The sequence below is a fragment of the Phycodurus eques genome, chromosome 9 (genome assembly GCF_024500275.1).
Source record: "Phycodurus eques isolate BA_2022a chromosome 9, UOR_Pequ_1.1, whole genome shotgun sequence".
Lineage (NCBI taxonomy): Eukaryota > Metazoa > Chordata > Actinopteri > Syngnathiformes > Syngnathidae > Phycodurus > Phycodurus eques.
The window spans coordinates 11545538-11557795 of record NC_084533.1 but is presented as its reverse complement, the minus strand read 5'-3'; the positions used below and the strand labels follow the sequence as shown (position 1 = coordinate 11557795).

The window sequence follows — 12258 nt, the reverse complement described above, 5'->3', positions numbered from 1 at the left end:
TGCCGAACTTTGAATATTTATCACCTAAATGTACACTTTGTTATGGTGTCTTTTCTGCGCTATTCCTAGAGTGACTCCAACTACCACAGACAAACTCCTTGTGTGTTTTTGCAGCGGTTGGAAGTACCGGTAAGGAAATACAAAATAGTACTTGGATACTTACACAGTACCGAACTACGACTGCGTCATGCCAACAGTAGGTGGCAGTGCAGCACTGAAATCACAAATGACGTCCCGAGTCCCGACACGAAGAAGTTCCGTTCGTAGCGGCAATGAAAGGAGAGCGTGCAATCTCCAGCTTCAGCAAAATATTCTAAAGGGAACGTTTACGACACTCTACGGTATCGTAAGCACTAAACGCGCCCAGTACCGGCATCAGAAGTGATTTGAAAGACTTCCCCGGGACGATGTCTTTGGTGTGTGCAAGTAAGTGACTTGAAATCGATACAAAGATTTGGCGGTGTAAGCTAGCTGTGCAGCCGCGCTAATGCTAATAGCAGAATGAGCTAACGTTAGCGGCCATGCAGTGCTGGTCGCCTACCAAAGCGCCGCGATCGTCTTGTTGTGCTCAAGCGTCAATATCTTCTTTTTCTAGTCTCCAACGAGGTGCCAGAGCACGCGTGCGTCTCTCCGGTGTCCAACCAAGTGTTTGAGCGCCGGCTCATCGAGAAGTACATTGCAGAGAATGGGACGGACCCGATGAATGGACAGCCGCTGTCGGAGGAGCAACTTGTCGATATCAAAAGTAACCATTGGAATCGACATGTTCATTTCCCCCACGCCCTATAAAGTTAAGCTACGTAGCCCTGCAGTAAACGCCAATGACCTCTTCACCTGGTGACCTGTATTTGACTGAAGGAATGAATGACCATTATTATTGTGTCGTGCATCCAATTCTACGCCCAGCCCGCATGGCCTGAGAAGACGCCAAACAATCCTTTCTTCTTTTCCAAATGTTACAAATAAAATCTACAATTCCAAAAGCATGAAAATCAAACAGCCATGTGATCTTTTCCTCCTGTGACCAATAGAACATATCAGGGTTGTTTTTTTTATAGTATCATTAAACAGACACTCTCTTAGATCATCATAAAGTGTACAATAGAGGAGAAGATGAGATTCACTTTCCATGTCGCTCCAAGTCACACATTACACAACAATCAGTTATCTTCGGGGATATTATTGAATCGGCGAGGGGAGTAGAACCACAGGTGTTTATGTTCATAGCTGACATTTTGCAACTTTTCTGCCAGTCTCCCACCCTATTAGACCAAAGGCACCATCAGCGACAAGCATTCCTGCCATTCTAAAGTCCCTCCAAGATGAGTGGGTAAGTGTTTTTAAAGATTTTGCTTCCATTGTGACAAGATGAACACTACTCAGAAATAGGGATTGAGGTGAAGAACCTAAAATGATCCTATAACCTTTATAGGTGAAATGAATTTGACCTTTTAAATGCACATGTTCAGCATTTCTTGCACAACTTGCTCTTCTCTAGCAAGGAGCTGAATGACAAAATTTACAACAGGTGTTTGCTCCAAGAAATCGTCCAGTACATTTCCTGGGTCAATTCGAAATCAAAGATCCTCTTCATCATGCTGTTTACATATTGACATGAGACCACATTAGCACATAAAAATTGATCAACAATACCTTATTTTTGCTGGGCTAAAACAGGAAGTTCTCAGAAGAAAGTGACCAGTTAGCTTGGAGAATCACGTCGTCATCAGCGGGCTGCAAGAGCGATTGAGCCTGGAAGCGTCACAAACAGGCATAGAAGTGGACACCCATAGAAATGAAAACTCAACTCATTTTTAAAGAACAAGTTGTGGAAAAAAATACTGAATAATTAAACCGTTGGACATATCCATTCAAAAGTTTAGAGAAGCTCAAATTAAGTTCACATTTTAAATAGATCATTTTGGGTTCATCCTGAAATTTCACCTGAAAGCCAAATATTCTCAACTTTTCTGAGAAGTGTAGATTGCTCTACTCTGCTTGTAAATAGTATGTGCACTACAGTTTGTGAAACTGGAATAGCATTTGGTACAGTTTGAGAGGAAAATAAATTACCTCAAGAACACAGATGCATTGTAAGATGTGATTTAATGTTTTTTTAAATTATTATTTTATTGAGGGAATTGGAATTAAATTTACCCTCAAGTAAACACATTGTTTGCACTCTGTTTTCATGTCTCGTCTAGGATGCTGTTATGCTTCACAGCTTCACCCTGAGGCAGCAGCTGCAGACGACTCGCCAAGAGCTCTCACACGCCCTCTACCAACACGATGCCGCATGCAGAGTCATCGCTCGACTCACTAAAGAGGTTACTGCGGCCAGAGAAGGTAGGTCGATAGCAGTTTGTGTGACCTGTCGCTGTAAATGTCCTTGTTGTCATTGAAGGTAATGAGTTAACACAGTTCGCCTGTTTCCCCACTTCCACAGCTCTTGCCACACTCAAACCTCAGGCTGGGTTGATCACACCTCAGACAGCCCCTGCCTCTCAGCCAGCTGTAGTGGTGAGTGATGAACAATTTATTCAGATTAATTTATGACTGATGAGCTGTTTAATGGTATAGCAAAATGTTGTTCCTCCTCAACACAATCTCTTCTGAGGCAGGGTGCTGCTGGAGAGCCAATGGAGATTAATGAACAAGTGGGCATGACTCCAGAGATCATCCAGAAGGTAATACTATATTCAAGACTCGTCCTTTTATTCGATGGGTCAGTTTTCTTGTGCATCTTTTGGACTGAAGTGTTGTCTTATTTTTGCAGCTTCAAGACAAAGCCACAATTCTTACCACAGAGAGAAAGAAGGTAGGTTTTTGTTTTTAAAACTGTTGGATTATAACATTTCAGTGAGATTTTTTTTTTTTTTTTTTTTAATTATTATTATTTATCACTTTAAAGTTAATGTTTCAACTTCTCAATCATCTTTGTCCAGAGAGGAAAAACTGTTCCAGAGGAGCTGGTTAGAGCTGAAGATCTTGGCAAGTACCGCCAAGTGGCCTCTCACGCTGTAAGTGTTTATGGCTGAATGTCATTCATTTGGAATAATCGAGTAACTCAAATAGGTTGGTAACAAAAAAAATCTCTTCTTCGTAGCTTCCCAGTGAACATTTTTCCTACACTGACTAACTTTACTGTAGTTGCGCACACCACACTGTAGAAATCTTTTTGGCGGCAAGCCAGGAAGAAAGAGTCCATAAAAGACGGAAAATGTTTGAGATCATTTCACACTTGACAAGGAAGATAAAGTGCTAGCGACCACAACTGCGCATCTATGATCGCCAACAGAAGGAAACAAATCGATGTTAGCTAATTTATTACAGCCTACCATCACTGATTAGAACGTATTGTAATGCCCCCGCAAGTGGCCAAGGATAGACACAGCTGCTGGTGCACTCTCAATCGCTCTATTGAACAAACGGTACTAAAACATGCGTAATAAGCACATTCATACATAAGTAGACGATGGCTACAACTTGTGGTGAGTTACTCAACATGCAGAGTTAAAAGCCTGCCAACTCTACGCTCTCATTTGCTGGCGCCAATGGCACTCAGCGGGCCAGGCCCCGCCTTTCAAAGCCATACACAGTCAGTGACTGATACTGCAGTAGAATGCAAGAATGATGACCCCAAGTGGACCAATATAATACCTGCACCTCACATGCATGTCATTATGTTGAATAATGGAAAATTACTTCTTGTCCTATTGCTCGGTTAATTGGAAGAAAACTCAATTCTAAAACTATTCCAGAGCTGCAGCCCAAGGATTGTGTTGACATGCATGTTCTTTCTGCTTTTAGGGTCTTCACAGTGCCAGTGTTCCAGGTATTCTTGCTCTGGATCTGTGTCCCTCAGACACCAACAAAGTGCTCACTGGTAGGCTGGTGTCATGCTTTGAAATTAGTTTGACCCATTTAGCCATCAGGAAACCTGGATCTGAGGCAACTGCTGTATTCCTCTAGGTGGTGCTGATAAAAACGTGGTCGTCTTTGACAAGAACGAGGAGCAGATTGTGGCAACCCTAAAGGGTCACACCAAGAAGGTCACATCTGTCATCTACCATCCATCCCAGGTCACTTCTTTATTTATTTTCCCCTTCATGATTATAACTATCCTGTATTAATTTTAGTTGTCCTTTCCTCCTCCAGTCTGTGGTTTTCTCTGCATCTCCCGACACCACCATCCGTGTGTGGTCTGTCACTGGGGGCAACTGTGTCCAGGTGGTGCGTGCCCACGAGGCAGGTGTCACTGGATTGTCGCTGCACGCCACTGGGGACTACCTGCTCAGCTCCTCTGAGGATCAGGTATCAGTGCTGCTTCAGTTAAAAAAAAAGCCACATTTCCACTATTTTGGGTCAGTATATCTGTTTTCAATATGGGCCTTATTGATAAGATGGTGTTAGTGGTGTCACTAATGTGAATAACATGACTTCATAGCAGCACAACAGCATGAAACTTATGCCTGGATCAGACTACACAACAAATTTGGTCTTTCCTGATTGCCCGATGTCTAACTACTGCCATGAAATCTTGCCATAGCTCAGTCAAACAGTGGGAATACTACCCAACATGTATTCCGATACCACCGCATCCTGTCTTTTACGATCACTGGGATTTATCTTGGCAAATCAAACACTGTTGGAGAGGCAGAACCAGAAAACGTGTCACTGGTCAACGCAACCGGCTACACTCGTTACCATGGTGACAAAAACAATGTGCCGCGCCAATGTATTGTAGGGTGAGAAAGGGGGAAGAAAAACTTGTGGTGTTGGTCACCGGTGCTCGGGAGAGGACATTCTTTTAAGGACTGCTTGAGGTATGTTCATGTATTTACAATACAGTGCAGCTCACAAGCAGGCAACAAAATGTTATGTAGCCTAGCAAGCTAGTGCTAGCATTAACAATTGTACGTAAACATGCCGGTGTTCTGTCGAATCATGCTCTAAAGCTTTGGTAAAGATTGGTTTGTGCGTGTGAATAATGGCAATGGCAAGCACGGGAGGTGCTCCTCTGCGTAAGTAGCGTGTCGGCAGGAAATGCTCCTAGTCAGTCAAGCGGAGCGCTCATCGAAGTCACACAACATTTAGAGATTTTGGAACTCTGTGCACACACAAGGCCCGCTGCATTATAAGGCGCCCCGTCCATTTTGGAGAATATTTAAGACTATTAATTGCGCCTTATGGTCATGAAAATACGGTATGTAAAGACTCTTAAAGCCAAAACAGAGTTGCATGGAAGGGAAAACAACCGCTAACAGTTAACATGAGTATTGTTTTATCTATGACAAGGAGCAGTCACTGAGTTGATTGCGCGGCCCATTGTCAAAAGACATAGTGCCCGTTTAGACGTTGCAAAACCAGTGATTTGTCCACACATTATTCCACTTTATTGGTGGTAGTGGCTGTTCTGATCAACTACTACATAGAATCAACTACATAGAATTTGTACTGCAGTTTATCCAAATGCATTACCCACTTCACCGGGGTTCATTCACATCAATTCGCAGTGTGTTACTTTTTACCCGACTATTTGTGACGGTGTGACCTGTCAATAAGAGTGTCCGGAAGTTCACCAGACATTACACCAGCATGAAATAAACTTTATTTTCCTTGCCAACATTTTTTTATTAAGAGTAATTTTGTTTGAAAGCACACCTTAATTCATGTTATGGTAAGTGACAGTTTTCTTGTGGCATATTAATCCCAAAGGGAATTTTTTTCCCGTTAATTTATTGATGGTAATTTGTCAAATTTTATAAAATGTTTTATTAAAATGTAGTATGGGTAATGGGGCCCCTTTTTCCAAGTTTTGAATAATGTCATTGTCATTTGTTTTGTTTTGTTGGAGGAAAAGAAATCCGACTAAAATTGTCATATATTCTCTGCTCTGTGGAAACAACGGATATTACTCAGTGCTGCCCGGCATGTGCGGCACAACTCGCTACGACACTGAAGGCGGTCAGCTCCTAATTCGGACTTGTAAAAACCCATTTAAAAAAAACCTCTCACTTTAAAATCTGTGATATAGCTAGGGTCCAAATGAAGAAACCTCAATAGAGACACGCTGTGCATTCCTTTGACTTCGCCATTGTTTGACTGTTGTTTTGCAGTACTGGGCCTTCTCTGACATCCAGACTGGTCGAGTCCTCACCAAAGTCACAGATGAAAGTGCCAGCTGTGGTAAGTGCCACAGTGTTTGTTGGGCTTTCTGAATATAGGAGCACCTCTCCAGGTGGTAACATTCCCATTTGGCTCTCCTCCCGCAGCCCTCACCTGTGCTCAGTTCCACCCTGATGGTCTCATCTTTGGTACTGGAACTGCTGACTCACAGATAAAGATCTGGGACCTGAAGGAGCGCACCAACGTGGCCAACTTCCCTGGTCACTCTGGCCCCGTCACTTCCATCGCTTTCTCTGAGAACGGATACTATCTGGCGACAGGTGATCACTATTACATTTTTTTTCTGAATACTAGTCACTTCTTAATCAAAACCTCTGCCATTGTCATCTATTGACATTTTGACCATAAAGTGACCTGAATATGTGTTTTGTATTAGGACACATTTATTCACATTCACTCCTCTGTTGTTGCGTTCTAGGTGCGCAGGATAGTTCTCTGAAACTCTGGGATCTGAGGAAACTCAAGAACTTCAAGACAATCACACTGGACAACAACTATGAGGTAAAAAAAGACGATGTGTCAGGTCATCCCTTTCTTCTTTTTTTGTACTACACACAAACATGTTCTGTAAGGAATTTTGCCCTGAAAGAGATGCAATATGAAAAGTGATGACTGACATGTCTTTACACTGTTTGATTACTTTGTGTTGATGGTAACATCAGTCAACCATTCCAGCCTGTTTGCAATGTATTCATTCCCTGCTCTTGCTCTTGCAGGTGAAGTCCCTCGTGTTTGACCAAAGTGGTACCTACCTGGCTGTAGGAGGGTCGGACATCCGCGTCTACATCTGCAAACAGTGGTCTGAGGTCCTCAATTTCACAGGTAAGGGCCCACTTGTAATTGTATTATTAAATGTCCGTCCAATGTGGTACATTTTTATCAATTTTAGACTTTGATTTATTCATTTGGTGCATTTGTAGATCACACAGGTTTGGTGAGTGGTGTGGCCTTTGGAGAGAACGCTCGTTTCCTGAGCTCTGCAGGAATGGACCGAAGTCTCAAATTTTACAGTTTGTAGAAAACCATATATTGATAATGACATGAGGTAGACAACTGGGATAGACCAGAGATTGTGGATACATAATTGGCATAGACATAATTTGTAGTTAAAAAAAAAAAAAAAAAGAATCACTGCTAAATCTGTTGCCGCTTTTAGTATGTTAGTCCTCATGTGCACGAAAAAGTCAAAATATCTATTTGAAAGCACAGCAGCATAATTTCAACATCTTTTTTGCAGTCAGTTAAAATGTAAAATGAGATACAGATGCAGCGTCGTTTCCTCTATTTTTTAGCATCCCTGATTTAAACCGTTGTATTTTCAGTGTGTGTTTGTGTGTAACATTTGGGGGGTAGGGGAGGGGTTATAGGTGAAGTCATAAAATTCCCTGGCTTAATGTTGGCAAGTTTAGATGGTTTGATGAAAGTGCATCTGTAGTAACAATAGTGGAGAAGGAAGATGTCTGAAATCCGTTCCTTTGTTTAATTTTCCTCTTTCCATTGGGAAATGTGTTCACTTTTGTTGATGGCTGTCTAATCAAAGGTGTATTTCTCACAACGTGCTATTTTACCTGTTGCAACTGTGCTCTTTTACAATAAAATGTCTTTTGTATGCCATTTACCAGGTCCCAGGTTTCATGAAACAGTCTCGATGTAATTTCTCAGCCTTGGAAAATACCTAATTATTTACAGTATTAAAAGTTACTCTAAAATGTCAGTGCATTCTCATTTTCCTTTTTGTGCTGGTCACTGTCCTTAAGTTACATTTGCCAAATGCTCACATCTCACCTATGTTAGGTCTTTTTCTTTCTTTTTTTTCTTCTATATTTTTCCCCATTATAATAAGCTATGAATTGTAAAAGCCTGCTTTATACAGCCAAGTTGCTCAACAAGGACTGTATTGTACTCATAATTGAAGTTGGAAACTATGCCTTCAATTAAAAGTAATCTGAGACCGCGTCATAAAAAACAACAACTTAGTGACTCGTGGCAAGCAAAACGCTGGTGTACGGAAAACCGTTTGTTTATTGAATATCCAGCTCCATCATCACCAGACAATTCAGTGCACTAGTTTGTAAATTTATTCAAAATCCTTTATCCATCTGAAGGTCGCACTGGTATGCCACAAGTGGCGCAAAAAAAAATGTGACAAGTCATTCTACTAGTGCAAAGTAGTTATTGTAACGGTGTGCTGATGACGGTGCATTACGGTAAATGGCGGCGCTGCGAGTTGGTGTGTCGTGGCGGCTCGCTCACAGTCACGTGAGACCGCAGTAACGTGACTTTCCTAAACAGGAAGTGGGAGTCCAAAGCGCACAAGTTTGGCGTCTGCTTCGAACCGGTTCACACTCATCGCCGGGGACCCAGACATTTATGACCGAAAGGCTTGGAGTCCGCTGGAACTGAGCCACACGAGACTGGTGAGCCATTGTTGGCGTATTCACGAACACACACGAAGAAGTCGGCTTCATGAGTAAATGTAGCAACGGAACGGGGACATTCTGTCACGCAAAATACGAGTCCGTTTAACTCCATGTGTTTTCGCTCAAGTAATCCACCGCCGGGAATGTTCGGATTGTTTTATTGAACTACCATCTCAGTTTTAATTGGTACGGCGTGACAGAAAACAGCTGACCCAGTTAAGTTTTGAGTCATGATGGGGAGCTAATGTGACTTTAGTTTCGTTTAAAAAAAATTTTTTTTTTAAATATATAAATATAGAATGAAAATATATATTCCATAGATTGGTCCCATCAACGGTAACTTTCGCATTCTTGTTGTGCGTGAAGAGGAAAACAAGCCAAAAGTATTCACTGCACTCAAAGTTTTGATAACTTGTCCATCGAAAAATAAAGAGCAAAGCAGTCTCAAATACTGTATTTAACTGTAGCACATCTGAAATCTCCTCCGTTAGGTAATACTCAGTAGCTAAATTAGTTTATATGCACTAAATGATCTAAAGTATCTCTAAATTTCAGGCAGCTCATTGAGCTCTTTATGCAAGAGTGGGATCTTTTGATTGTTACAGCAAAGGGGAACTTGATGCTCAAGTTCTCCAATGATGCGACAACATTTCGTGGTAAAAGTACTTTGAAGTAAAAAAAAATAAAAATGAATTTCGTGCATGTCAAATACCCCTTTGATAACTGCACCAAAATTTTTTTATTAAATTACACAGTGCTTGCTGTGTGTGTGCAATCACATTGCTTGTTGTTGAAGAGCGAGTTTGAGTTGGCTCAACTTTTATACTATCAACGGTGTGTTCCCATAGCTTTGCTCACGTGAACTGAGTAACAAAATATTATCAATTACTGGAGCTATTAAACCCCCCCCCCCCAAAAAAAAAAACACCTTACCTTGTATTCAGATTATAAGTTTTTATTTTATTTTATTTTTTTTTTAGACTTTTGGTATTTAGGCTGTCACAAGATAATTTAGATATTTGATTACTCAGTTGGACCCAAATCATTCTGGGAGCTGACATCAAACAATTCTCTTAAAAAAAGGCCATGGATGGGGAAACTCTTGTTTCTCCAAATCTGAATCCGAAGCGATCGTCGTTAATACGCCCTGGTTCCCTTTCCTCCATTTTGACTGCCTAAAATGACCCCGAGATCTCAGTCCATCATGATCTCAACCACAGTTAACGTTACCTCTCTCCATTTACATCTTTTTTTATTTGTATTTTTTTTAGGTTGTCGTTATCCGTGGATGTTGGAAATAAAGTAACTAGCCTATTTTGACAAATGTTAGGACTCAGGAGAAGAAAGTGCTGATATTTGTTTTCAAATGCAAGGATTAAAAGTAAAAAGTTGTCATTAAATGTATACTCAAGTAAAGTACAGACACCTGAAAAACCTGCTTAAGTACAATAACATATAATAACATTACTTACTTACCACCACTGTGGGGGGGAAATTCCATAAATAATACTAACTTTTTCCTTCCTGTTTGTGGCTAAACTCAGTAGTACCTCAAAACCTTCCATGAAGTGGACAGACTTGTTGGATGTGACACAGAATCTTCTTCTTCTTCTTTTCCTTTCGGCTTGTCCCGTTAGGGGTCGCCACAGCGCGTCATCCTTTTCCATGTAAGCCTATCTCCTGCATCCTCCTCTCGAACACCAACTGCCATCATGTCTTCCCTCACGACATCCATCAACTTTCTCTTTGGTCTTCCTCGAGCTCTCTTGCCTGGCAGCTCCATCCTCATCATCCTTCTTCCAATATACTCACTATTTCTCCTCTGGACGTGTCCAAACCATTGAAGTCTGCGCTCTCTAACTTTGTCTCCAAAACATCGAACCTTGGCTGTCCCTCTGATGAGCTCATTTCTAATTTTATCCAACCTGGTCACTCCAAGAGCGAACCTCAACATCTTCATTTCCGCCACCTCCAGCTCTGCTTCCTGTTGTCTCTTCAGTGCCACTGTCTCTAATCCGTACATCATGGCTGGCCTCACTACTGTTTTATAAACTTTGCCCTTCATCCTAGCAGAGACTCTTCTGTCACATAACACACCTGACACCTTCCTCCACCCGTTCCAACCTGCTTTGACCCGTTTCTTCACTTCCTGACCACACTCACCATTGCTCTGGACGGTTGACCCCAAGTATTTAAAGTCCTCCACCCTTGCTATCGCTTCTCCCTGTAGCCTCATTCTTCCCCCACCAGCCCTCTCATTCATGCACATATATTCTGTTTTACTTCGGCTAATCTTCATTCCTCTTCTTTCCAGTGCATGCCTCCATCTCTCTAACTGTTCCTCCAGCTGCTCCCTGCTTTCACTGCAGATCACAATGTCATCTGCAAACATCATGGTCCACGGGGATTCCAGTCTAACCTCATCTGTCAGCCTATCCATCACCACTGCAAAAAGGAAGGGGCTCAGGGCTGATCCCTGATGCAGTCCCACGTCCACCTTAAATTCTTCTGTCACACCTACAGCACACCTCACCGCTGTTCTGCTGCCCTCGTACATGTCCTGTATTATTCTAACATACTTCTCTGCCACTCCAGACTTCCGCATGCAGTACCACAGTTCTTCTCTGGGTACTCTGTCATAGGCTTTCTCTAGATCTACAAAGACACAATGTAGCTCCTTCTGACCTTCTCTGTACTTTTCCATCAACATCCTCAAGGCAAATAATGCATCTGTGGTACTCTTTCTAGGCATGAAACCATACTGTTGCTCGCAAATACTCACTTCTGTCCTGAGTCTATCCTCCACTACTCTTTCCCATAACTTCATTGTGTGGCTCATCAACTTTATTCCTCTATAGTTGCCACAGCTCTGCACATCACCTTTGTTCTTAAAAATGGGCACCAGTACACTTTTCCTCCATTCCTCAGGCATCTTCTCACGCACTAGAATTCTATTGAACAAGCTGGTCAAAAACTTCACAGCCACCTCTCCTAGATGCTTCCATACCTCCACAGGAATGTCATCAGGACCAACTGCCTTTCCATTTTTCATCCTCTTTAATGCCTTTCTAACTTCCCCCTTACTAATCATTGCCACTTCCTGGTCCACCACACTTACCTCTTCTACTCTCCCTTCTCTATCATTTTCCTCATTCATCAACTCCTCGAAGTATTCTTTCCATCTAGCAAGCACACTGCTGGCACCAGTCAACATATTTCCATCTCTATCCTTAATCACCCTAACCTGCTGCACATCCTTCCCATCTCTGTCCCTCTGTCTGGCCAGCCTGTATAGATCCTTTTCTCCTTCTTTAGTGTCCAACCTGCCATACATGTCATCATATGCCTCTTGTTTTGCCTTTGCCACCTCTACCTTTGCCCTGTGTCGCATCTCAATGTATTCCTTTCGCCTCTCCTCGGTCCTCTCAGTGTCCCACTTCTTCTTAGCTAACCTCTTTCCTTGTATGATTTCCTGTACTGTGAGGTTCCACCACCAAGTCTCCTTCTCTCCTTTCCTGCCAGAAGATACACCAAGTACTCTCCTGCCTGCTTCTCTGATCACCTTGGCTGCAGTGGTCCAGTCTTCTGGAAGCTCCTGCCGTCCACCGAGAGCCTGTATCACCTCTTCCCGAAAAGCTGCACAACACTC

At 42.3% G+C, this 12258-nt stretch overlaps 2 protein-coding genes across 2 annotated transcripts in view; both read left to right on the top strand.

Annotated features, from left to right (window-relative positions):
* Positions 1–264: 264 nt before the first annotated feature.
* On the top strand, positions 265–7807 carry prpf19 (pre-mRNA processing factor 19). Its single transcript, XM_061685554.1, has 16 exons — positions 265–426; positions 596–745; positions 1254–1330; positions 2205–2346; positions 2447–2520; positions 2622–2687; positions 2777–2818; positions 2946–3020; positions 3811–3886; positions 3973–4082; positions 4159–4314; positions 6120–6189; positions 6276–6449; positions 6608–6690; positions 6906–7011; positions 7110–7807. Exons 1-16 carry the CDS (start codon positions 408–410, stop codon positions 7205–7207), a joined length of 1518 nt encoding a protein of 505 aa, XP_061541538.1. The 5' UTR covers positions 265–407; the 3' UTR covers positions 7208–7807.
* A 662-nt stretch (positions 7808–8469) lies between these two features.
* Positions 8470–12258, top strand: part of tcirg1b (T cell immune regulator 1, ATPase H+ transporting V0 subunit a3b) — a 19858-nt gene continuing 16069 nt past the window's right edge. The window contains exon 1 of the mRNA XM_061685623.1: positions 8470–8606. The gene's annotated coding sequence lies outside the window, so the exon portion shown is untranslated. The remainder of the gene's footprint in view (positions 8607–12258) is intronic.

Bases quoted from the DNA above. Each gene is read 5' to 3' on its own strand.
- prpf19 (XM_061685554.1), top strand. The intron at 1,331-2,204 runs GTAAGTGTTTTT...TGTCTCGTCTAG, and splicing joins AGTCCCTCCAAGATGAGTGG to GATGCTGTTATGCTTCACAG. The intron at 6,691-6,905 runs GTAAAAAAAGAC...TTGCTCTTGCAG, and splicing joins CACTGGACAACAACTATGAG to GTGAAGTCCCTCGTGTTTGA.